Source organism: Propithecus coquereli, unplaced genomic scaffold (genome assembly GCF_000956105.1).
Source record: "Propithecus coquereli isolate 6110/MARCELLA unplaced genomic scaffold, Pcoq_1.0 Scaffold63, whole genome shotgun sequence".
In the NCBI taxonomy this organism is placed as follows: domain Eukaryota; kingdom Metazoa; phylum Chordata; class Mammalia; order Primates; family Indriidae; genus Propithecus; species Propithecus coquereli.
The window spans coordinates 6,260,040-6,286,284 of record NW_012152285.1 but is presented as its reverse complement, the minus strand read 5'-3'; the positions used below and the strand labels follow the sequence as shown (position 1 = coordinate 6,286,284).

At 41.1% G+C, this 26,245-nt stretch overlaps 2 protein-coding genes across 5 annotated transcripts in view; one reads left to right on the top strand and one right to left on the bottom strand.

The window, feature by feature from the left end:
• Window positions 1–10,560, bottom strand: part of RPP30 (ribonuclease P/MRP 30kDa subunit) — a 31,845-nt gene extending 21,285 nt beyond the window's left edge. Inside the window, exons 1-5 of one of the 2 annotated variants that reach the window (XM_012659749.1) lie at window positions 10,211–10,560; window positions 6,997–7,052; window positions 6,259–6,315; window positions 5,775–5,849; window positions 2,981–3,052 (exon numbers count right to left, since the gene is read on the bottom strand). In XM_012659749.1, coding sequence (XP_012515203.1) covers window positions 2,981–3,052; window positions 5,775–5,849; window positions 6,259–6,315; window positions 6,997–7,052; window positions 10,211–10,292 — 342 coding nt within the window. In that variant the 5' untranslated portion in view covers window positions 10,293–10,560. The remainder of the gene's footprint in view (window positions 1–2,980; window positions 3,053–5,774; window positions 5,850–6,258; window positions 6,316–6,996; window positions 7,053–10,210) is intronic. The other variant, XM_012659748.1, reaches the window with a different exon arrangement.
• A 13,091-nt stretch (window positions 10,561–23,651) lies between these two features.
• Window positions 23,652–26,245, top strand: part of HTR7 (5-hydroxytryptamine (serotonin) receptor 7, adenylate cyclase-coupled) — an 88,711-nt gene continuing 86,117 nt past the window's right edge. For 2 of the 3 annotated variants that reach the window (XM_012659692.1, XM_012659693.1), the window contains exon 1: window positions 23,652–24,434. In XM_012659692.1, the coding sequence (XP_012515146.1) occupies window positions 23,887–24,434 (548 nt within the window). In that variant the 5' untranslated portion in view covers window positions 23,652–23,886. The remainder of the gene's footprint in view (window positions 24,435–26,245) is intronic. The other variant, XR_001138115.1, reaches the window with a different exon arrangement.

The following is a 26,245-nucleotide window of genomic DNA, read 5'->3' as shown; positions in this document are numbered from 1 at the left end:
TCACAATCTTTGATCTTTGCCTTATCCCCTGTGGTAGCTATGGGGAGGGAGGGTTTCTTATCTATGATACATCTCCCAGATACTCTTGAGTGGCAAATAGTCTGTTATTTCCCATGGAAATGATGCTATTTAAGATGGTTACATTTTGTGCTACTGTTGATGTATATGAATGTGTGTCTGTGTACACTTTTATGACTTATCTTAGAGACTTTAGTTTTAGAATATCATACCTACAGAGATACATATTAGAATTCTACATAATCAACTTAAAAACAGATAAAATCACTTATAGAATGTAACCTATTAAGCCACAACTGCTTGCATATGATCTGATTCCAAATAATGATATACTTACAAAAGCTTTATGATTAAAAGAAAGATGTTTTTTAATTGACTTTCTATAGAAAACAAGGAGTACTCTAACTTCAACTAAATCTTAAAGAATGAGTAATATTTGGACCCAGAAGAGGAAGATGTTCCAATTTTAAAAACTTTGTTTCCATGTTAACTTTTTTAGTACATCTGTATAGTCAATTCTAAACAAATACTTTGTGATTTATAATTTTCATCTGTCTTCCAAAATATTTCTGACTGTTCCACCCACTATCATCAAGAATGTGTTCAGCAAATTCGGATTCGAATAGTCTAAGAAAAACAGTAAGATAAATAAAATTACTATATGAAATTATATTCTAAAACCCCAAAGTCCTACCTTTACAACACATTTTCTAGGAGATTTAGAGCAAACCCTTCAGCCCTAGTCTCAGTTTTCTCCTCTATAACACATGGATAGTATTAAATAGTAAGTATCTGTCCCGATCATCTATAGGATTGGTGTGAAAGTTAAAGGAAGTAAACATGTAAAAGCCAAAATGTTACTTAAGTGTTTTATTTCTCTAATCGCCAGTAAAGGACTATGGAGGCCAGGCGAGGTGGCTCACACCTGTAATCCCAGCACTCTGGGAGGCCAAGGCAGGAGCATCACTTGGGCTCAGGAGTTGGAGACCAACCTGAGCAAGAGTAAGAACCTGTTTCTACAAAAAATAAATTAGACTGGTATGGTGGTACATGACTGTAATCCCAGCTTCTCAGGAGGCTGAAGCAGGAGGATCGCTTGAGCTCAGAAGTTTGAGGTTGCAGTGAGCTATGATGACGCCACTGCACTCTATCCGGGTTGACAGAGCGAGACTCTATCTCAAAAAAAAAAAAAAAAAAAAAGGGCTATGGAAATGTAAGTTGTATGATCTTCAAAATTAATCTATAAATCATATGTACAACAAAAAACTTGGTACATCGCCAACTTTTAGTCTACATCATGACTGAGTTACTATTTATTTAATAACAAAACTTAAGTTGCTATTTGTTGTTTAACAAATTTGGAAATGCCCATGGCCTTCCTTATACCACACACCAATGGTTTCAGCACTGAATCAGACTTTCTTGTGGAACTTGAACAAACATAGAATCAACCCTAACCCTATTGGATTAGAATTTCTAGTGGTGAGAGCTGAATGTGCCCAGTTTTAAAAAGTTCCACAGGAGTCTTTGATGATTAAGAACCACTTGCTTCTACTCACTCCTTTAACTAAGTTAAAACAAAATTCTTGAGAATTACTATAATTGAGCATTTTTTAAAGGAGGTAAACAAAAAAGGGGTAGGCACCTATAGATAATTTGTGCTGTTTCCCTCTATTATTATAAATAATCAAGAATTGATAGTACGCCTTGAAAACTAAATTTACCACACATCAGCTTCCTTAGTCAACAGCTCCATCTAATGGATAAACTTAGGAAAAATCTGTCTACAATTCTGAACAGATTTTGCTTATAAAAGACCTGAATGTAAAATTAAAACATCAAAGACCAGTATTTCTTTTTCTGCAACATCCTTCGGCAGATTTACTTTTGGCAGATGGAGGCTTTTTTTGAACCTAGATAAAGACTACTTTCAGAACTTTCTAAAAGTAGCTACACAGTAAAATGCAATAGTTCATTCTTTTTTCTTTACTGCAATCATTTAAAATGCTCAGGGTGTTCAGTCTCAACTTGACAAAATAAGCACACATGTTAAGCTCCTTTCCCTCCTGCAAAGGCATTGAAATGGCAATTTTCAGAAGTACAAAAAGAATTCAATTCATAAAGGCCCTAAGAACAGGAAGAGAGATCATATCAGCAGGGGGTTGATTTTGAAGAATTTCTGGAAGGCTGAGATGATCATGCTGGCATATGGGTTACACCTCTGAACATACAAAGGAGGAAGTAGAAACAGGGGAGGAAACTTTTATGATACAGTAGAATCTTACCCTTTTCTTCCCTCATAGGCAGCAGTGAATAGTAAGAAGGGCAGAAACTGAAGTGATTTTAGAGCTATTAATAGAAAGAGATGGAACATCATTTACCTAAGGGAAGTTCTGAATGAATAAAGCAGAGATAAAGAAACAAGAAAACTGGGCTGGGCACAGTGGCTCATGCCTGTAATCCTAGCACTTTGGGAGGCCAAGGCAGGAGGATTGCTTGAGGCCAGGAGTTTGAGACCAGCCTGAGCAAGAGTGAGACCTTTTCTCTACAAAAAATAGAAAAATTAGCTGGGCATGGCTGCATGCATCTATAGTCCCATCTACTCAGGAAGCTGAGGCAGGAGGATTGCTTGAGCCCAGGAATTTGAGGTCGCAGTGAGCTATGATGATGCCACTGTGCTCTAGCCCCAGCAAAAGAGCAAGACCCTGTCTTTAAAAAAAAGTAAAGAAAAAAGAAAACTCAATGGGCTCTTTCAAATTTAGCCCATCAAGTGTCTAGCAAGATGAATAAAACAAAACAAAAACAAGCCAATTAAATATACCCCTGTGAAATCCTAGACCTCTAAGTGTAAATGAAAAATCCTTAAAGTTTCCAGTTGAGGCTAAATAGGTCACTTACAAAAGTGTAACATCAGACTTCTTTTGTAAAATCATAAACACTATTTTACTTATCTGTTACTCACATGAAAAAGTTTTTCTGTCTTTGGAAAAACTGCAACAATATCATAGAGCCGGACCCTTGAAGAAGTTGCTCTCTAGGAATGTAAAAAGAATGTTATCATTCAGTAACAAAAAATATAAACATGAAATTTTGTTTAGTGATCTAACTACACTTATATTTCAATCATGTAACATTTCTAATATACTACTGACATTTCTGCTTTGCTTTGTATGTTGGCAGAAAAGACCTTCTAAGCACATGAGAATTTAGATATTATATAAACAACCATCACACCAATCATCCTCCTCCAGTCCTTCCTACATTTGTTTGTTTTAACCACGTACCACACATTGTGTTTGAGATATAAAAATCAAATTAGATAGCCCTTGATCTTACAAACTAGTGAAGGAGTGTGCCAGACATTTACTCAGCACTTTTTGTGTGCTGGGCACTGGGGGTACAAAATCGTTAAGGCATATGTCTGCCCTCAATGGAATTTACCATTATTTTTTCAGACAAAAAATATACATGACAAAGTGTAATGTGCATAGAGCAAATATACATGATTAAGTGTTTGACGTGATTAAGTTCACAATAAGAATACTGTTAAATACAAATTAAAATGCTAGATATGCAAGAAAATACCTGAGAGTCCTAGGATAGGAGAGAAATATCTTGGTTAACGATAAATAGACAGTTGTTTATAAAAGAAAATCTCAAACCTATATTGTACGAGTTTGTATGTGAAAAGACTAAAAAATCGTATATTCAAATGTACAATCTCTGAATGATGGGGTGTGTGATATTTCTTCTTTGCTAGTTGGCACCTTATAAATTTTTACAATCTGGTTATTTTGTAAAAAGAAAAGATATAATAAAAGTTAGAGGAGGGTGTAAGAAAAGCAGCAGGTGCCGTGTTTAATTAAGCAAGTAAGAGGGCCTACGAAGCAGACCTGTGCTGAGACAGGGCAGGTTCCCCGTTTTAGGAAAAGCTACGATCCAGGATTCTTTCTCCTCCACTTGCCTGCTCCCATTTGGGAAGGAGATAAAAAGGGACTACCAGTATGTTCATGATAACAAGAGTAAATTAAAGTCTTTACAACTTATCACAAGACAGCTCTCTTCATGTTTACCCAGGCCTAGAGAATCAGAATGCTGCCTTGCAGTTGTATAAAAATACCAAGTTTGCCTTTCACAATTTCTATAGCAATGCTAACTATTATAAAGAGGTGCAGCCTCTCCTTGATTACTCCTGTTCTATGATAGAAATGTCCACCTTAGCTAAAGATAAAACCATTCACCTTCTCAGGGAATCTCACTTTCTCTCTCCCCAAGTGTATCTTTTCTGTTGGCAAGCATACTCACATCTCTCTCCTTTACCAAACAATCTCCTCATACAGCAGATTCTCATCCACCAACTACCCTATGCTTTCCATTTGCCTATGGAGTCAAATTTCTCAAGCAAAGTCAGCAGCACAAACTATCTGCATTTTCTCACAACCCTATCATATCCATGGAAATGGATTTTGCTAAGGCAGACAATGACTTCCCTGTCAATAAATCCAAAAGACATTTTTTTAGCCCCTGTCCTGCCTGACTATTCAGGCATATTGATGCTGCTGACCTTCCCTTCCTCCTCTTCTGTTTTCACTTTCCTCATCGTCCTCCTACTTCTAGGGTAGTCCTTCCTCAGTCTCCAATCCTAGCTCATCCTCTCTTTCACCATTAAACAGTGAAATTCCTCAGGACTCTGTTCTAGACCTCCTCTTTACACATCACACTTTGACTAGGGAGTCTCATTCATTCCCATGATCTCAATTACTCTCTACAGGTGACCACTTCCAAAGTAGCATCTTTAATTCGGATCACTCTTCTGAGGGCCACACCTTTTTTCCAACTGCCCATTTGATAGGCTCCACTGGAACTCTCACAATAACTCATCATGTCCTGAACATGATGCCCCCCCAACTGCTTCTCTTTGTTATGCTCCACCTCAGGAAATGGTACTATCTACCTACCTGGCTGCTCAGGCCATCATCCTATATCCAATCAATGAAAAAATCCCATCAATACTCCCTCCTGAATGTCTCTCAAATCCCCTCATTAACTCCAAGCTCATAATTTTACTCCCTTAATAAAAATCTCAAAGGGTTTTCCCTTGCTCTTGGAATCCTCATCCAGGCTTACCTCCCTAACTTCATCCCAGGTAGCCAGCTCACTAGGCTTAGCTCTACCAGTCTTGTTTCACTTCCCAGAACATACTATGTTTTCCTTGGCTTCAGGACCTTTGCATAATTCATCCTATCTGTGGGAACAGTCTCCTTCTTGTCACCTATATAACGTTTACTGATTCTTATGTCCCCTAGCTTGAACATTAACTTACTCAGGTTACACACTCCCAGAGCATCCTTTATTTACCATCTCTTCCCTTTTAAACACCCCTCACATTTGTAATTATTATTTGTTCAGTGCTTGTCTTGCCAATTAAACTATTAATATAAGCTTTGTAAGTTTAAGGATCTTGTCTATATTATTCACAGCAATATCCCCAGCACCCATCTTTGTCTAGTTCATGAATCCAATGAATAACTGTTGTCAAGGGATTCTTTAACTGTGGTATCACTATACATGTGCTATGAGTAGGCAGACTAGACATGTTACACTGTGAATTCTGAGGACAGTGACACAGGCAGGGGCCATGGTTTGGGGGGATGAAGGGAGATGTAAGAATGGGGCAGGATGAAGTGCAACACTGTTCAACATTAATCGGTACAACTTACAAGGCCAAAAGGAAAGGGGAGAAGTAATTAACTTACCAAAACATTGCAGTGTGATGGATCAGAAACAATAATCGTCAATCTAGTTAAAATTTTAATTGGTCTTGATTTTCCCTGTATACAAAAACATGCTATCAGAAAAGCACAGAATACAACTGATTGATTTTCCTCTTTACCAGTGGAAAGTATTCATTAAAAGGTACAAGCTGTAAGGGATAGTGAAGATCAATAAAACCCAGTCCTTGTTCTCTAGGAATTTATAATACAGCCAGAAAAAAAGATGTATGTATATTAAACTATATAATGAGATAATTTCAAAGCTGTAGGACTTCAGGAAAGAAGATCATCAAAGAAATACTGGACTGATAGTAACAGAATGTTTTATGAAAGAGCTGAGCCTTGACAAAAAGGTAAGACTGGTAGGCAGAGGAAGGTATAGCTCAGGTTAGAGAATAGCACACATAATTTGGTATGTTTTCATTGAGTAAATAAGTATTATGCTTCTTAAACAACAAACACCTACCTGTACAACTGGCAAAGTTGTGAAAAGTTCAGAAACAGATACTGGTTTTTCAATTTCCTACAATAAACAATAAATGGTCACCATAGATTATACATGTTAATGGTATAAAGCATAATGGAAAACTTACAATGGGTTCTCAGGAAAAAAAACCCCATATATATATATATATATATATATATATTATATATATATATATATGTTGAAATATATATATATATGTTCTTCTAAAAAAAAAGAAAGCTGATTTCTGGTACTAAGAAAGACTAAATAAGCTTTTTGTAATTATTATTATTAAAGAAAGCTAACTAGCCAAGAACATCAGTAAACAGGAGGGATAAAAACCAATTTTTAGACTGAAATAATCTATAGGATACAATTGATCTAAAGAGAAATACACATATTAGTATATTTAAGAGCTAATGAGTCCATGTCAATAAAAAGGACTACATATTGTGATTAGTCAATAACAATGCACTTTTTAAACATTATTGAAACAATTAACATCAGTCAACAAGTCAACTTCAAGAATCCTTACACTGTGCCACAGTACTTCACAAAAATCTTCATTTGTATAAATATTCATCAGTTCAACTGTTAACATATAAGAAAATAATAGTGTACAAAGGACTGCATTTAAGGAATATGCTAATCTGTAGCTCCCACATTACTAATATAAACACAAATAATTATAAATACTTATTATTGCTTCACTTATTAGCTTCAGAAATCTTATTTTACCTGTTTCTTTTCCTTAAAGTCAACAACATGATTGATAGCAACAACTGAATAGCCAACTGAAAAGAAAAATTGAAAATTCTTGTTAAATATAACAACCTCTCCTTCTTGTACACACAGACCCATCCTGATTCTAGATGTCAAGACTAGGAGGCAGTTTGCGGAGTGGTTATGGGTGCAAGGTCTGGTGTCAGACCACCTGCTTTCAAATCTAAGCGCTACCACTTAAAGTTACGCAGTGTTAAATTTTGGGTTATCTGTAAGATGGTGATAATAACAGCACTTATTTCATATACCTGTCATGAGAATTAAATGAAATAACACATGTTAAAGTGTTTGAGAACAGTGCCTGGCACACAATCACGGCTTTGTTTAACCATTGTGACTTATTATTAGCATGACACTAAGGACTCTTGTATTGGTTTGTGTCTCTCCTTTCCAACCATAATTCTCTTTCATACCCCTTTGTTCATGTTCATCCCATCAAGTTTATACTTTTTCCACTGTCATCTTTATTCTGCTCTTTTGTCTTTGACCCTTCTACTTCCTTCAGAGACCCCTTTCTTAAGGAGAAATGGAGTAATGACTCCCTCACCCACTGCCTATTTCCCCTTTTGAGCTGCCCACCATCAATAAATTGGGAACTCTTTGAGGCCCACTGGCTGTCTTTATCATTCTCATCATAGCACTGTTCTCGACATTTGGGTTACCAAAAATACATCTAAATCATGACTGCTATCTTTAAGCTTTTAAAACATCAATGGAGATGACAAGACATTAATATTAAAAGATAATACATATGAATGCTAAAATAGTGGTCCCTTCTCTAATCAGTTTGTCCAACTCCCTTTTTTCCTTCCTTCAGCAAGTATTTATTGAACATCCATTATTTCAGAGGTCCTATACCAGGTGCTGAGCATACAGGGGAAATAATACAATCCTCATCCTCAAGTAGCTTACAGCCTATTGGAGAAATGAGGCAATTAAGTCATATATAAATAAAATTTTTTTGATATGTAAACACTCTATGGAAGCACACAGCAGAATGAAACCTGGTGTATGGGGTCAGAAAAGGCTCCCTGGAGACAGTGATCTTTGAAAACAAAAACTAGAAATGTGCCCATACTTTGGGCTTCACCTTTCACCCAGTCAAATCAGCCAGCCACAACTCCTCCCCATTCTTTTTTACCACACTTCCAAGTCTACTCTAAACTTTCTTGATATACCTATTTGGGATACCCTTTTGGCCATTAAGTGAAGTCCCTCCTGTCCTTCTGAAATGTCAGCTAGATTCTGTTTCCCCACGAAACTTTTTTCTAGGCTACTTCTGTTCTGGCATCTTAGAAGTACTTCCCCAATTAGTCTTTGGTGTATTTTTATCTATATAGCATATTCCTGAAGCTTATCATAGGTTTCTTACATCATGTCATAAACTAAGAACCAGGGCTCTGTCTTCTTTATTCTTTGAAAATTTTCATTCACTAAACAGCTGTCCTTTGCCTTTTGATTTGCAAGTTGAGGTGACTTTCTGTCATATGTTATGAATTTCATTTAATTTTTAAAGAAATAAATAAAGACTGGCTGACAATGTACATACATTACCACACCTCTTTCAAGCATATTTCAAATTGGGGCAATTCTCTAAAGATATCATTATAACTTTTATTTTCCTGTATTTATTTTTTAAAAGGTGTTCAGTTTATTTATTCCATAAGCATTAACTGAGTAACTACTGTGCACAAATGCCTGCGGAGTGACCATGTTAAGCACAGTAAATAAACAAAAGAATAAGACATGGCCTCTCTCTAAAGAAGCTTACGGTGTATTAAAAAGGTGATGGCATCAGGAAAAGCTTCATTAAGGAGGTAATGCTTGCGACGAGCTACACCTAGGAAAATCCATTTTACAGGAACTACTCAAAGAATATTAGCACTAAATGGCCCAGATCATGTCTACTTTCCTTCTTCTACGATGAGAAAAGTATGTCCTAGAGAGACAATGCGAATTAGTGACAGCAGTGGAAAGATAAAGTCATTTCCCTGAGGATACTTCATAAAGGGGACAAGAAGAAATGGTGTGATTCATTTTGCTAAAAAGTAGCTGTTTCTAGCACCACCTCTGAAAAGTATTGGTAATCAGCTCGTACAACGAGCTGAGAACTGTCTCAGACGAACAGATATTACTGCACGAACTTCTTTCATCTTTTTTTTTTTTTTTTTTGAGACAGAGTCTCACTGTGTTGCCCGGGCTAGAGTGCTGTGGCGTGGTCTTAGCTCACAGCAACCTCAAACTCCTGGGCTCAAGCAATCCTCCTGCCTCAGCCTCCCGAGTAGCTGGGACTACAGGCATGCGCCACCATGCCCGGCTAGTTTTTTCTATATGTTTTTAGTTGTCCAATTAATTTCTTTCTATTTTTAGTAGAGACGGGGCCTTGCTCTTGCTCAGGCTGGTCTCGAACTCCTGAGCTCAGAACGATCCGCCCGCCTCGGCCTCCCAGAGTGCTAGGATTACAGGCGTGAGCCACCGCGCCCGGCCTCATCTTTTAACCTATCTCCACTTTGCAGTCTAAGGAAGACAGAAACCATGACTGACTCCAGTGATTAAAACAAGATCTCATCTCTCAGGGCTTTTGTTCCCCTGCGATTCAAATATGAGTAGCATCCTAACATTTTGGCCATGCTGTCCCCTCCCCCTTCCCCACTGCCTAGTATGTCCTCCACCCCCACCTACCCTCTCTATAGATAATATTAATCCGACACTCACACCCCCACGTCCATCCCCTCCTCTAAGCCTCCACGGCACTCCCTCTCTGTGCTCCAGTTTCCTACATTCGTTCAGCCACTGTCGTGTGAGTTAGGAAGGGCTGATACGAAAAACGCTAGCTTAGAAAACTATACTTGGAGTCTAGCTCTGGCTTCTGTCATTCATCAGCTGTAGAGCCCCACGCAAATCTCTTGCCCTTGTTCGGCCTTAGTTCTCTCAATTTCCAGGAAAAAAGGAGCTAGACGGGACAACAACCCCCATAGAATGTTTGAGTTTCCCGCGCCTAGGATGAGCGCAACACCGCGGCTGGCATCAGTCTCCAGGGATATCGCAGAGATCTCAGGAGACCTGAACGAGGCCTGACAGGAAACAGTTCCTCCCGAGCGTGGCTCGACGGCCTGGGAGACAGCAAGCCTGGGCAGACGCCGCAGCCCACGAAACTGGGGCGACTCACGGTGAGCAGCGGTCTCCACGAGTCCGCGCAGAGCCTTGAGGTCCGAACCCGCTCGCAGGTCCAAGTCTGCAAACACCGCCATGCTGCAGTCCCATGACAGCCCGCGCACGCTTGTCTGCGCAGACGCCGAGCCCGCCCCTCCAAGGCATGCTGGGAGTCGTAGTTTACCGACTAAGCCTGTCTCCCTCCAGCAGACTATTTTACTTTAGGGATTCGCAGGTGCTTACTTGCCTTGCCTTCAAGTACCAGCAAAACTTAGTGTGTTGAACAATCGGCTTCAATCCTTGTTCGTCTTCTGCTGAATGACAATGTCTGGTTCCTCCTGGAGGGGTTCCAATCCCCCACTGTTCCTCCTACACAATAATGTAAAAAGAGATTCATTCGAAATCCGCGCACAGTAATCTATCGATCAGAGACTTCTGCTAATACCGGAAACGCCATTTAAAGAGTCGTAAAGAATCCATTTTTCTTTCCTTTCCCTAAAGTCCATTCCGTTGTTTAAAATTAACTAAACGGGAAGGGTGTGTGTGTGTGTGTGTGTGTGTGTGTGTGTGTGAGAGAGAGAGAGAGAGACTGACTGACCCTAAGAGAGCTGCCCGAAACAAGGGTCTTTTTGCCCAGTCAGAACCGGCTGTGTGAAAGCCTGCTGCTTTGTGTTACAGTCAACACTGTAACCGCAAGATGGCAGTGCTCTCTCTAGCATGAGCAGCTGTTCGAGCCAACAGTTTAGCAAAGGCAGGTTTGAGAGTGGAGGTGAAAATAGAAATGTTTTACAATTTTCTATGTGAAAAATGCACAAGGTGGTGTATATCCCACATACTTGCTGTTTCCACTTTTTTGACTTCGTTTAAATGAACGATTGAAGATTGCTAATCGATTATCCTACAATATAAAATTGTGGAACTATAGTTTACATCAGTGCTCTCGAACTATCTGATTTTCCCCTTTCCTTCTCCCCCTCACCCCTAGTTCTTCACAGACCAGCATGTGGTCTCTTATGCATTACTAGTAAGCAGCCTGGCCTCATGTACTCATAAATTTGACAAAACGTGAACTGCCCTATACCTGGCTGAGTAAGAAGAGTCCGGTGATCAGGACCTGGATATCAGGACAATGCCAAAGTGCTGTAAACATTTCTATATTTACTGATCGTAAACAGTTCACAGATAGTCTCCAGACTCTCTATGGACCACAATTACGCCTTTACACATTTTCTTGTTGGTCTCAGAAGGCTTGGGTACTAGTGGGGGAACTACATGTGGATCAAGGTGGTTTGTTCAATTCTTGCCCGGAGTACTGCCTCCTAAGCAAAGCCGGCAGAGAAGAGAGTTGTGGGGAAGGGAGGAGGGAGAGAAAAGGAGAGAGAACTAAGGAAAGAGAAAGCAGGAGAGGAGAAGAAAGGAAAAAGAGAAGTGGAAGAGGGGACCAAAAAATGGGAAGAAGAAAAAGACAAGATGAGATAGGGGAGATGAACAGGAAAGAGGGGTCAGAAGTTGGCCTGGAGGGGTGGCTGAAGCAGCAAGGATCTTAAATTTGAAAAGGACCCTGGAAATTTCTCACTGGAAGATAAGAGTACTGTACAATTATTAATATTATTTTACATCTATTATGTTATTTAATCCTTACAAAAGCCAATGAGAGAGACATTGCTGTTCTTGGTATATCAAGGAAGAGTCCTGGGCTCAGAAAGGATGGCTCTTGAGTCATTTTTTATTCTGTGGGGAGATTAGAAAGAGAGAGTGGGCTGGGTGTGGTGGCTGTAATCCTAGCATTTTGGGAAGCCGAGGCAGGAAGATCACTCGAGGTCAGGAGTTCAAGACCAGCCTGAGCAAGAGTGAGACCTTGTCTCTACTAAAAACAGAAGGAAATTAGCTGGACAACTAAAAATATATAGAAAAAATTAGCCAGGCATGGTGGCACATGCCTGTAGTCCCAGCTACTCGGGAGACTGAGGCAGAAGGATTACTTAAGGCCAGGAGTTTGAGGTTGCTGTGAGCTAGGCTAGGCTGACGCCATGGCACTCTAGCCCAGGCAACAGAGCAAGACTCTGTCTCAAAAAAAAAAAGAAAAGAAAAAGAAAAAAGAAAGAGAGGGTGGTTTTTCACATCCAAAGCAACCTTTGGGTCCTTCTCAGTCTCCCAGAAGACTTCTCTTTCTTGGGCTGTATGTGGACTTGGGTGTGTGCTTGATTAGTTTTTGGCCTTATCCTCCGTTCATTAGCATCGCCCTTCCTAAGTCAGCCGAGACACACTCCACCTAACCCGTCCTCCTGCTGTTTAAGGCTGAAGAAGGAGCCAAGCAAGAAACCCACACTGTAACATGACTTGCACGGATGTGTTGGGAGGACCTACCAGGGTCTTCTCTTTCAATTTGAGGGAGAAGTTTGGGAGATCTGAAGAGGAAAAGAGGCAGTTTCCCTGAGAGGGTAATGCTTGAATTAAATTTTGATTTATAAAGTTGAAGAGAAACATGATGCAGAGATCATGATGCAGGTATCTAGGGTGTATCTGGAGCTGCACAAAGTAGGTGGTACTCAGTCAAAAGTTGCTGATCGAATGAATGAACTCATGACCTCTTTTTCAACTTCATACCCATGTCAATGGGATTGTAGCCCTGTTGGATGTGTTAAATTATCTTATCACATGGCCACAAATTCTCTGAACTGTGCATGTAGTGCACTGGCATGATACACCAGTGGCACACACAGAACCCTCCTCTTGTGTCCTAAATGATGGACACTTACAGGAGCCCTTGGGGAGACTACAAAAGACACTCTACCTCCAGGCAGACATTACATTTGCCCTATTCACCACATAGCTGGGAAGTCTGTGCAGTGAATTATCTGCCCAACCTTTTCCAGAAGCCCTGATAAAGCTCATCGGAGGGGTTAACTGCTAAGCCTAGAACTGCAGTCAGACTCCATAGGCTATCTCCAGTCCAGGAAGCCCTCACAATAATTCTTCCCTCATTGGGAAAATTGGTATTGAAGACAGAAAAATCAAATAAAAAAGTAGAAAAAAAAAATTCTTCCCTCATCTTCTTGCCTTCCCCCAGAAACTCTTGTAACTGACCTAATATCATTAGAATCTGTCCAATTTCTGTGCTGGTATAATCTGTCCTTGCTTGCAATATTAGGGTTTCTTTTTTATAACTGCAGTTATGATGAAGGTGAAATATTTCTTATACCCATATGTCTATAAAAGTTTAAAATGAAAGACAGATGTAGAATGTTGGTATGCTACAAAAAAATTAGCGTGAGAGCATGCTCGATTGTGAAAATAAAGAGTATTCCTACCTTTTTAAGATGCAAAGTATGCCTAATTTTTTAAAAATACAACTTAACACATTAACTGCCATGTATGTTGTATTTAACTTATGCTAGTTTTCAGCCAGGGGCCTCGTGAAGCAAAACCTGGGCAAAACCCTGCAGTTGGTTTGTGAAAATCTTATTTGTCAATGTTTGTATTGTTACAATTAATATTGGTAAATTAATTCTAAAAATGTGGATTAAATGAATAGAAGTCAATAAATTTCATTTGTCATTAAATTTTTCATCAAATAAGAAAGGATCATTTTGTTTTCAAAATTTGTATTCTAATTTTTTTAATAAATCACTATGGCCTCAAGGAAAAAAATTTTTTTTCTGGTGTGGTAGTCAATATGTTAAGAAGCCATTATGAAAGAAATCAAAGGAACAACTATGACTGGTATATGGAAAAATGCATGAGGATAAATTTAATGAATGAAAAGAAGAGAACGGAAATTGTTGCTGAAAGTTCAGTACTTGTCCCTGAGGCCAAATCAATGAGAATGAAGAACGAGGACAAGTGGTTTGAAGAAAAGGAAAGAGAAGTTTATTAATTTGCTGACAAATGAGGAGGACAGTAGGTCAGTGTTTCAAAGACTGCCGTCCTGCCTTTAAGCAGAGAAACAGGTCTTTTTATTTTTATTTATTTATTTATTTATTTATTTTTCTTGCAGATATCTTTATTTCATTCTCAAATTTGAGTGATTGCTTTGTAGGATTCTATGGTGACAGTTAATTTACTGCAGCTGTCTTTTTTTTTTTTTTTTTATTCCAGGCTATTGTGAGGGTACAAACATTATAGTTACACTTTATGTCTTTGCCTCACCCAAGTGTGGGTTAAAGGCATGCCCTTCCCTCCTTTTAGTGCTCCCCATGTCGTTTAGTTGTAGATTTGTCCCCCCAACCCCCTAATCCCTAGAGAGTATTTCTGTCATGTGATCACCCTAGTGTTGATCAATTAGTACCAATTTGATGGCGAGTACAAATGGATCCCATTCTTCTACTCTTGTGGTGCCTCACTTTGGATAATGGGCCTAAGTTTAATCCAGGAAAGTATAAGAGGTGCCAGATCACTGTCGTTTCTTATGATTGAGTAATATTCCATTGTAAACATATACCAAATTTTAATAATCCACTCATGGATTGACGGGCACTTGGGTTGTTTCCACATTCTTGCAATAGTGAATTGTGCTGCCATAAACATTCGAGTGCAGATGTCTTTATCGTAGAATGTCTTGTGCTCTTTTGGGTAGATGCCTAATAGTGCTATTGCTGGATCGAATGGTATTTCTATTTTTAGCTCTCTGAGGTATCTCCAAATTCTTTTCCACAGTGGTTGCACTAATTTGCAGTCCCACCAGCAGTGTAAGAGTGTTCCTGTCTCTCTACATCCTCGCCAGCATTTGTTGTTTTCTGATTTTGTGATAGAGGCCAATCTCACCGGGGTTAGGTGATACCTCATTGTGGTTTTGATTTGCAATTCTCTAATGATTAGAGATGTTGAGCATTATTCTGTCTTCTTTTGAAAAGTTTCTGTTCATTTCCTTTGCCCATTTGTTGATGGGGTTGTTTGATTTTTTCTTGTTGATTTTTTTGAGTTCTAGATAGATTCTTGTTATCAGCCCTTCATCAGATGTGTAGAGAGCAAATATTTTCTCCCATTCTGTGGGCTGTCTATTCGCTCTAATGATAGTTTCCTTGGCAGTGCAGAAGCTTTTAATTTGATTAGATCCCACTTATTTATTTTTGTTGCTGTGGCGATTGCTTTGGGGTTCTTCTTCAAGAATTCCTTGCCTAGGCCGATGTCTGAAAGGGTCTACCTCTCACCTCTCACAAAAATCAATTCAAGATGGATAACAGACTTAAACCTAAGGCATGAAACCTTAAGAATTCTAAATGAAGATGTTGGGAAGAAACAGGTCTTTTTAAAAGGGGGGGTTTCGGAGGTTGGGCTTGGGTTGAAGTCACACGTCATGGCTTCGGGCTATTGTTGTTTAACTATAATTGGTGGTTTCAGTTGACCTTACCAAGATCTGGTGACCCTTGTCTGGACAATTCTGTTGAGCCATCTCCTGTGGTTTAAGATCTTAGAAAATAAACAGCAAAGAACATTTTTCTGCCCCTTTGATTACTGGCCTCAGGCAGGAATGCAGGTTAATTCCCAAAAGGGTGGGGGGTTTTAAAGAGATCACTCATAAAACATTATATTGCCCTTTTCCAGAACTTTACCTCTGTTACAAAACTTCAACAGGGTTGGTTTTTAATATAAGTAAAACAACTAATTGTATTAGGGTTCTCCAGAGAAAAAGAACCAATAGGATGTTGGTTCACATGCACACACATACATATATACATATATATCGAGAGAGAGAGAGAGAGAGAGAGAGAGAGGGAGAGAAACAGAGAGACAGAGAGAGAGAGAGAGAGAGAGATAATGATTTATTTCAAGGAACTAGCTCAAGTGATTATGGAAGCTGACAAGCCCTACAATCTGTAGTCAGCAAGCAGGTGACCCAAGACAGATGATGACATAGTTCAAATCTGAGTCCAAAGGCCTGTAAACCAGAATTGCTGATGATTTGGGCTGGACTATAATTCCAGTCCAAAAGCAGGCTGTCTCGAGACCAAGAAAGAGTCGACATTTCAATTTGAGTACAAAGGCAGGGAAAAGTTGATGTCCCAGCTTGAAGGCAGTCAGGCAAAAGGAATCATCCCTTACTCAAGGGAAGGTTAGTCTTTTGTTCTACTCAGGCCTTCAGCTGATTGGATGAGGCACACTCACATTATGGAGGGCAATTTGCTTTTCTCAGTCTACCTATTCAAATGTTAATCTCCAAATACACATTCACAGACACACTCCAATGTTTGACCAAATACCTGGCATCCCATGGCCCAGTCAAGTTGACACATAAAGTTAACCATCTCAGTGAAGCTGTCTTGAAATTGTTAAGTAAGTAAAAAAAAAAAAATTGCTTCCATAACAAACTTTGTACTGAAGGCAAGTTTACAAAGAATGTTTATTGAAGGCAAAAGAAAGAACAGATCCTAAACAGAAACTAACATTTACAAATGTAACACTACACATTTTATTGCTCAGTATATTGTGAATGTGGCCTAGAACTTGCAGGACAAGTTACATGAAAAAACTGAGTTATTTCTGGCATTTTTCGTTGCAGCTGATAAGAGAATAGAAACCTAAAGGCTATTAATGTTGTTGAGAATTTTGACAGACTAAAATTTTGGGGGGAACAGTGCTCCAAAAAGGAACATTAGGAAATGGCTTATTTTTGTGTATAGAAAAGAGTTTGGAGAATTTTAAAGTAGACTTGTCAGAATTGGTAACCATGGTTGCAGATGGGACTCTTTGAGGGTCAGTGTTAACATGAGACTTGTAAAACATAAACACAATGTGACAAGATTTTGCCAAGATACAGAATTTAAGCCAATTTATTGTACCATTAAGCAGAAACCACTTTGAGCTCTAAATTTAAAAGCCATACAAATAACAGCTAAGGCATTTACCATGGACCATACACAATTCATGCTCCATGCTTTTTGAGACATTTTCTTCTCTTGACTTTAAATAACTACTTTCTCTTGGTTCTCCTTCTGATTCACTGGCCTCTCCTCCTCAGTCTTTGTGATTTCTCTTCCTCTCCCTGACCTCAGGATGTTGGGGCATCCCAGGTTTAATTCTCAGGGCTCTTCTGTATTTACTCTTCCACTTGAGAGATCTTCCCCTGAACTTGTATCACAGACATCACTTGAATGTCTGGTAGGATCTCAAACTTAACATGTTCTTTTAAAAAAGAACTCCTAAAACAATAACTGGTATGCATTAGACGATGATTAATGTTGACTCAATTCATGAATGATTGCTACTTTTATCTATTTTTTAAATTGAGAAACTTAATTTTTCTTTTCATTAGAAGTCATTCAGGCTCAGAATATGGGAGCTGACAACGTCCAATTTGTTCCTTAAAAGCTTTCCATGTAGGTTCTCTGGTGGAATTTGCGTTACTGAATAGACTCCCCACTAGAGGGTATGTGTGTACCACTTATGTTTCAGAAACAGTCCTGGTTAAGAAAAAATGGAAAATTAATAAAATAATTAAGTGCTCTTAGCTGTACCTGTTGTCTGATTTTCTATTTATTTTGTTTGAAGGAAATTTTTAAAGGGTTATATTGATTTTGTAAAAAGAATAAAAATTTTCTAAATGGAAAGAACCAAAGAAAAAAAAACATACATTTTTAAAGTCAGCATTAAGAGATAATGCAGGGCTAGGTGCGATGGCTCACTCCTGTAATCCTACCACTTTGGGAGGCCGAGGTGGAAGGATTGCTTGAGCTCAGAAGTTCGAGACCAGCCCGAGCAAAAGCGAGACCCCCGTCTCTACTAAAAATAGAAAAATTAGCTGGGCATCGTGGCCCATGCCTGTAGTCCAAGGTACTTGGGAGACTGACGGAGGAGAGGAATCGCTTGAACCCAGGGATTTGAGGTTGCAGTGAGCTATGATGACACCACTGCATTCCAACCTGGGCAGCAGAGTGAGACCCTGTCTCAAAATAAATAAATTAATTAAAAAAGCGTGCACGTGAAAGTAGCATGATTAAAGGATGCATACATCTAAATTAAAACAAAACTCACAAATCACTTTTAGGCTAAAGAATTATTTTAAAATAGGAATGATTCTTGGTTATAGGCATTATTCTATACTCAATTCATTTGACAAATGTTTACTGAACATCGTAATATGCGGCAGGAATGAGAAAATATCACCAGAGATGGTGTCATGTGCCTGTTGTCTCAGCTACTCAGGAGCCTGAGGCAGGAGGATGCTTGAGCCCAGTTGTTGGAGGTTGCAGTGAGCTACCATGATGCTACTGCACTCTAGCTGGGGTGACAGAGTGAGACTCTGTCTCAAAAAAAAAAAAAAAAAAAAGTTTTCTGCCTTTGGAGTTCACAGTTTAATGGAGAACAGAGTCCTATAAACATAAAGTATTAATATAATTAATAAAGATACGAAAAAAATGCTTTAAGAGCTCACTTAAAGAATGAGATTAGCTGTTGGTGAGAGGGATTGTAACAGAGAAGGGTCATTGAGATGTCCCAGAATAACTGGTTTTATCCTAACTGGGCCTTGAAAATGTCCGTGTTGACAGACTTGAGTCCTTGTCTCTAAGATGTGTGTTCTGTCTCAGTGCTACTGCTCTATAGCCCCACTCCTAGCCACAGGGTAGTATTTAGGTAATTAGATACAATAAGCTTAGTACTACATTATCTAAGTATTCCTGTTTTTCTAGTCTTTTCTCATCAAATTCTGGGGTCAAGAGACACACAGACCATTAGCTTACTTGAGTGAGGAGATGGGGTACCAAAGTGAGAGACTGAAATAATCTGGAGCATGAAAGAGTAGCCCACAGCAGGACTACTGCATTGGACGTGGGAAGTTATTGGACCCCCAGCAGGCATGATATTAGCATGCTTGACTGACTAGTGAGTTGCCAATGGACCTGATGACATAGGAAGCTTTATTTTACTTGTGCTTCTTTTTTTTTTTTTTGAGACAGTGTCTCGCTCTGTCACCGGGGCTAGAGTCCAGTGCCATTATCATAGCCCACTGCAAATTCTAACTCCTGGGCTCAAGTGATCCTCTTGCCTCAGTCTCCAAGTAGCTGGGATTTCAGGTGTGCACCACCATGCCCAGCTAATTTTTCTATTTTTAGTAGAGACTGTCTTGCTCTTACTCAGCTGGTCTCAAACTCCTGACCTGAAGCCATCCTCCCAACTCGGCTTACCGGAGTGTTAGGATTATAGGCGTGAGCCACCGCACCTGGCCTACTTGTGCTTCTTAAAGTAAATCTAGGTTGTCAGAGTATGTTGGTTTATGGGAAAATAAAGTACCCTAAGCTTACGTCCTATGGATGGGTATGTGTGGGTTTGCATAGATGGCATTAAGCACATGCATTTAGATGAGCTAGATGAGTACCTAGAGGGAAGAAGGGCTTATAAAAAAGACAGTAATTCATGCTGTAGAACTCTGCAGCTTTTCTGTACTCCCCCAGAGTAGTTTCGAGAAGAGGAGATTGCCAGTTGGAAACATCAGCAAGCTGTAGTCTCAGGTGTCGTCGCTGACAATTTTATGAGAATGCCATTACAGGCAATGAGAGTCTAGACAAGAATTGGTACTCTTTAAAACAGTAGGACTATTTTTTTTTGAAAGAAAGAAAAGGGATAGAAACTAAAGACAGGATTTCATTTGGATGCCAACACTTCACTTATCTCCACTATCACTGCCAAAGAGTGGGCGGGCAGGGGGAGGGGGAGCAAGGAAGCAACACCTTGATATGGATTTTAAAACACCAGGAAACCAAGGGCAAAACAACAAATTTACATGAATGTTTAGATATTGTATGAATATTTTGCGAAGTTATATCTTTAGCTTCTCTTTGTGAGAAAATTATGGAAAAGGATATACAAGATTTTAGCATTTTTATGAAGATACAACGATTTGCTAGTGAAGGTTAGAGGGAAACTGAAAGAATTCCAGATTGTTCTGTCAGGATTTTGGAATAATACAATGATAGATGAAATTTAAACTCAACATAAGCAAGGAGATGCTGCAGAAGCCGAGATTTTCAATAACTATGTTTATGCATTGTGACAGCTTATAAATTAAAAACCTAGCAACTCTTAGGAAATACACTCAGCCATCAGTATAGAAAATATAAGAGAGGTGACAGGTGTATAAAAAGGGGAGTTTGGGCCCGCTGCTATATTGACAATGGAAGGGGAAGTAATGTTAAAGGTAGAATTTTAATGATTACTTGATGAGTTTGTATGTCACACATTTAAAAGTTGTTATGGACTGAACATTTGTTTCCTCCCCAAATTCATATGTTGCAATCCTGCTCCCCAATGTGATGGTATCGGGTGGGACATTTGGGAGGTAATTAGGTAATAAGGGCAGAGCCCTCATGAATGGGAGTAGCGCCCTCATGAAAGAGACCCCTGAGCGCTCACTCGCCACTTTCTGCCACGTGAGGACGCAGAGAGATGCTGTCTATAAACCAAGAAGTGGGCCCTCACTGAACCTCGAATCTGTTGGCACCTTGATCTTGTACTTCTTAGCCCCCAGAACTGTGAGAAATCAATGTTTACCATCGACGTTGTCATGCCATCGTCTATGGTATTTTTATTATAGCAACCTGAAGGGACTAAAACAAAACAAAAGCAAGAAACAGAAGCTTCTGTGAAATATCAGTGGGCTATGTAAGGGCTAGTAAGAGTGTAGGTGGTAAATTATATTGACTGGTGATTCAAATAAAAATAAAACCATGAATTTTTGAAATCTTTGTGTAATTAATTAATGTGGAATATTATTTAAAAGAGCCAAGACAGAATATGTAAGCTGAACTGATTAGAGTATTCAAGGGGAAAAAAATGAGAAAAGTCAAAGTGAGCTAAAAAGTTAAAATGAGAAAAGTCAAAAGTATCTTGGGAAATGTACTACCTTAAAGAATTTTTAAGAGGCTTTGAGACAATTCTAAACCTCAAAACCCAAAACTGAGACATTTCAATGTAGTCATGAATGATCTTGGACAAGTTGTTAAACTTTGCCCAGCCTCTATTTCCTCTTCTGCATTGAAGGGTGAACAAATGATTTCTTAGATGCCTTCCAGCAACAAACTATTTTTCTTTCATCTGAGATTATGTCTAATACAGTAGTACTCCCTTGTCCTTGGGGAAAACGTTCCAAGACCCCCAGTGAATGTCTGAAACCTGGGATAGTACTGGATTCTGTATATATACTGTGTTTTTTTGATCTGATAACAGAGATGGCTACTGAATGACTAACGGGTGAGTAGCATATACAGTGCGCATAGCTGGATAAAGGGATGATTCAAGTTCCAGCGTGGCAGAGAGAGATTTCATCATGCTACTCAGAATGGCGTGCAACTTAAAACTTACGAATTGTTTATTTCTGGAATTTTCCATTTAATATTTTTAGATCTCCACTGACTGCAGCTAACAGAAACTAAGGGAAGCAAAACTGAGAATAAGGGGGAACCACTATACTAACATCAGTAAGGCTGAAGAAGTTTTCTCACCCATTGTCTTTTTTTTTTTTTTTTTTGAAACAGGGTCTCATTCTGTCATCTGTTGCCCTGGCTAGAGTGCAGTGGCATCATCTGAGCTCACTGCAACCTCAAACTCTGGGCTCAAGCCATGCTCCTGCCTCAGACTCCCAAGTCCTGGGACTACAGGCGCTGGCCACCAGGCCTGGCTAATTTTTCTATTTATTGTAGAGATTGGAGGGGAGTGGGGGTGTCTCACTCTTGCTCAGGCTGGTTTCGAACTCCTGGCCTTAAGCAATCCTCCTACCTCAGCCTCCCAGAGTGCTAGGAGTGGGAGGTGGGGGGGGTCACTGTGGGTCCCATACACCGTGATCACCCAGAGGCAGGACAGTGTGAGGTCTATCCTTGCATCCCAGATTCCTGCCCAACCCGTGGCCCTGAGTAGGTGCTCAAGGGTTATTGCTGAATGCATGAAGGAATTGATGAATGACTGAACCAGCTTGCTTCCTTGGTTCTGAGGAGAGAACAGCATGAGCCACCACACCCGGCCCCATCTTAACTATTAAATAATACTGCTTTGTGGCCTAGATATTATTAATATCTTCCAGTTTTCTTCTGACTCAATATATGATTTTGCTTATCCCATGCAAAGGAGAGCCTCTAAAATGTTGATCATAGTGAAAGTGCTGCAAACACTGGCCCATCCTAAAGATTTTTTTTTTCCCATTTAAATTTTTTGTTGTTGTTGAATGTGTAGGGGTAAGAATATGGGCATACTAATCAGATAAACCTGGGTTTGAAACATAACTGTTACTTACCAGCCAATTATAACAGCAACTGAGTTTCCTTATCTGGAAAAACAGGGCCAATTCCCACCTTGAATAAGAGTATTATTCAGCACTCAGATCGATATATTTTGAGGTCTTTGTTACTTTTCTTTTTTATTTATAAACCACTAGGGCATAACTAGAAAAGAAAATAGATTTGATTATTTTTAGCGTCTTAAACTGAAGAAATCACTGCTGGCTGCCAATAAAACCTTTAAACAAAATGGAATGAAGCAAGTCTCACCAATAATAAAAATCAGCCACTCTGACAGGGTTTGAATACTAAGGGGAATTTTAGGCAACAGTTACTAAATCAACATACACCTCCAGGAATCTCCCGCAGAACATTATAACCGGCCATGTCTTCGCTTATGTGTAAGACTTCCAGAACGCTTTGGGAAAATTAACCCTCATTGCAATATATTAGGCTTTGAAGTCTAAATATAAAGGCAGACAGGATCTATTTTCAGAGCTGAGAGGCCTGTTTCTAGACGAGTGTGAGGAGGGTTAGTCGGAATGGGTTTAAGCCCCCTGGAGGCCCCGTCCCCAGAGCCCCCAGCTCCTCCTCGGTGCCAGGCAGGGTCTAAGGCATCCCCCCCTCCCCTCTGAGCTGCCATCCTCATCCCACTCGGCTGTTTCTCCTTTTCTATTTTCGCTTTCCCTCATAAGTGGTCAAAATAGGAAACGCAAGTATGTATTTGTTGTTTGGTGTAGTGCTCGAGAAGGTTTTTTTAATTAAAAAAAAATTTCCCCCTCTAGGTTCTTCATTTCGCTTTGAGTCCGAACATCCACTGGCCCACTAGTCCTCTTAACAAAAGAAAAAGCCCCCGCCAAATTGTCGTTTACTCTGTGAGGAGGCTGGGGTCTGCTGGAGCGGGTCTGAGTCTCATGCGGCAAGGAAAGGTCCCCGAGCGAGCGGACCCGGGATCCCGTGCAGCGCCGCCCCCCGCGCAGTGGGGAGGAGCGGGGGAGGCGGCGGTCCCTGCCCAGCGCGGAGACCCGGCCCGGGAGCGCGAGGGCGCGGGCAGCGGCCAGAGGCGGCGGCGGCGGGGACGCGGCGCGGCTGCCGCAGGGGAGCGGCGGCGGCGGGCACGAGGGGCGGGGCGCACTCCGCAACTTCTGCCGCCGCCGCCGCGGCCGGGCGCTTTCGGCCCAGCCGCGCGGCCGCCGCGGGCTACGGTGCTGCAGCCGAGCCCGGCCCGCGCGTCCCGGGCGGGCGTCCGTCGGGTGCCGAGGCGCCTCCCGTAGGGAGTCCCCGCGCGGTCGCGCCACCGCATTCCCCGCAGCGGCTGGGGCTCCGGGCGTGCGGGGCCCCGAGACCGAGCCGGGCGCCCCCCAGCGGCCGGCGCGGGCCCCATGGCTGGGCCGGGCGGAGCGGAACCGGCGAGGTGAAGCCCCGGGGCCGGCAGCCGGAGCGCGTGGCGGGGGCGCCGGCTCCATGGGCAGCAGCGCACAGCGGCACGATGATGGACGTTAACAGCAGCGGCCGCCCGGACCTCTACGGGCACCTCCGCTCTTTCCTCCTGCCAGAGGTGGGGCGCGGGCTGCCGGACCTGAGCCCCGACGGTGGCGCCGACCCGGTCGCGGGCTCCTGGGCGCCGCACCTGCTGAGCGCGGTCCCGGAGGTGACGGCCAGCCCCGCGCCCACCTGGGACGCGCCCCCGGACAATGTCTCCGGCTGTGGGGAGGAGATCAACTACGGCAGAGCCGAGAAAGTTGTGATCGGCTCCATCCTGACGCTCATCACGCTGCTGACGATCGCGGGCAACTGCCTGGTAGTGATCTCTGTGTGCTTCGTCAAGAAGCTCCGCCAGCCCTCCAACTACCTGATCGTGTCCCTGGCGCTGGCCGACCTCTCGGTGGCCGTGGCGGTCATGCCCTTCGTCAGCGTCACCGACCTCATCGGGGGCAAGTGGATCTTTGGCCACTTCTTCTGCAACGTCTTCATCGCCATGGACGTCATGTGCTGCACGGCCTCGATCATGACCCTGTGCGTGATAAGCATCGACAGGTAAGGGCCGGGCCGCGCCGTCCTGGGGTCCCGCTGGGGATGTGCTGGCAGCGCAGCCCCGCGCGCTCGCCTTCCCTGGGAGGATCGAGCCAGACTCCAAGGCGGGATGAAGGGCTGCGCTTGAAACAACCCCCACACATCAACCGTACACCAGCCAAACTTCAGTTACAGCATAGCTTATATTCACCGCTAAAAGGAAAACCCGAAATGTTCTGCTTTACTGTAGTGACGATTTTAAGACCAAAGTTAGAGTATTTTAAGCCTTAGCAGTTCCACCAGGGGGTCCCCCTGGCTTGGTTTAAGGAAGGAAGGGATTTGATGCTGTTAGACTTGACAAACCCTTGCTGTGAGCCTAACAAGTCATTTCTTACTTTAAGAAATCAGAGAAAAGACACCTTGAATTGTGCGAGCTACACCTCAGGCCAGTGAAAGAACTTTGGAGGGTTCCTGAACTGAGGTGAACATGCCTTAAACGTTGCACTCTCGTGATTGCTAATTGCGCATCGCATTCTTGTGGAAGTCTGGTTTTAAGTGTTTGGCAACGTTATCGGTATCCTGCAAGCTTACTGACCGGAACCTTACTCCCTGTTTGCGTGGTTGGTTCTAGCCTTTCATCATATCCCTGGGGACTTTCTCTTGAGAACTCCCCCACTAGAGTAATTGAAACAGTCTGACCATCTGTCAGGGCTGACTGGGGAAAAATAGTCCTGCCTTGGGCATATTAGACTAGGAGACGCTCAAGGAATTTTGAAATGGAGATTCCAGAATTCTGAAATGGAGCTAGTCTTTGGCCCTACAAATATTCAGGTGACAACTTGAAGTATGTATGATCAGTGCTCTTTGGCTGTAGAGCAACTGTTTCACTTGAAACTGAAATAGTAATCCTTAATATTCACATTCAGAATTCTGCTGGTGTTTTAAAACTAGCACAGGACTAGTATCCTTTTGTGTTTAATGATAGAGAGAAATGGTTGCTTATTTTCTTAGTGGATCTGCAGAACCTTTAAATTTGTAGACCTTTCAGCACAGGAGAAATAATTGATACCTTGACACTTAAAATGACAGTGCATCAAAGGATGGTTTAGCATGAAACTGAGATTTTCCTTTTTTTCTCCTTGAAAACACTGCTATTTGTGGCTTGTTGGTATTTAAAATGTTCTACTGTTTTGCTGCTTGACCAGGGTTTATAATTGCTAAATAAAGGGAATGATAGGAAAGGGAATATTTTCAAGAAAAAAAATACATTGTAGCTCCATTTATTTCATGATTTTAAAAAATTGATCCTTGCCATTTTGTATATTATGATAGGAGCCTCTAACAGCAACCAAGGAATTATTTTAAGAGCAGAGCATGAACCACATCAGTGAGGATGTTAGCACCAAACTTGGCAGCTGAAGTTCTGAATTACTGTAGTTAAGAATGACAAAAACAGGAGTCACTTGAAACTCTTACCATCGTTCTGATTTTACATGACAAGTCTTACGTTTGTTTAGGGTACTTTTCCTGGCAATCTTGTCTTAACTGGGACTTTACATGCAACTTTTTTTCCCCTTGGTATGAGCAAATGATGGCACAATATTTAGGCCTAAAGCCTTAGCTCTGTGCTTTTGAGATATAAATTTTCTGCCTTGTTTCACCTAGGAGTCATCTTTTTAAAAGGCAAATTGTTGCCTAGCTAACAATTGCTTAGGGTGATAAAATAGGTAATTAAAAGATTGATGGTCTAGTGTTAACAGCTCTTTTAGATTTTGTCTAGCAGGTTTTCCAGTCCTCACCAGAAAACCCCCCCAAAATTTATTTAAAAAAATAAT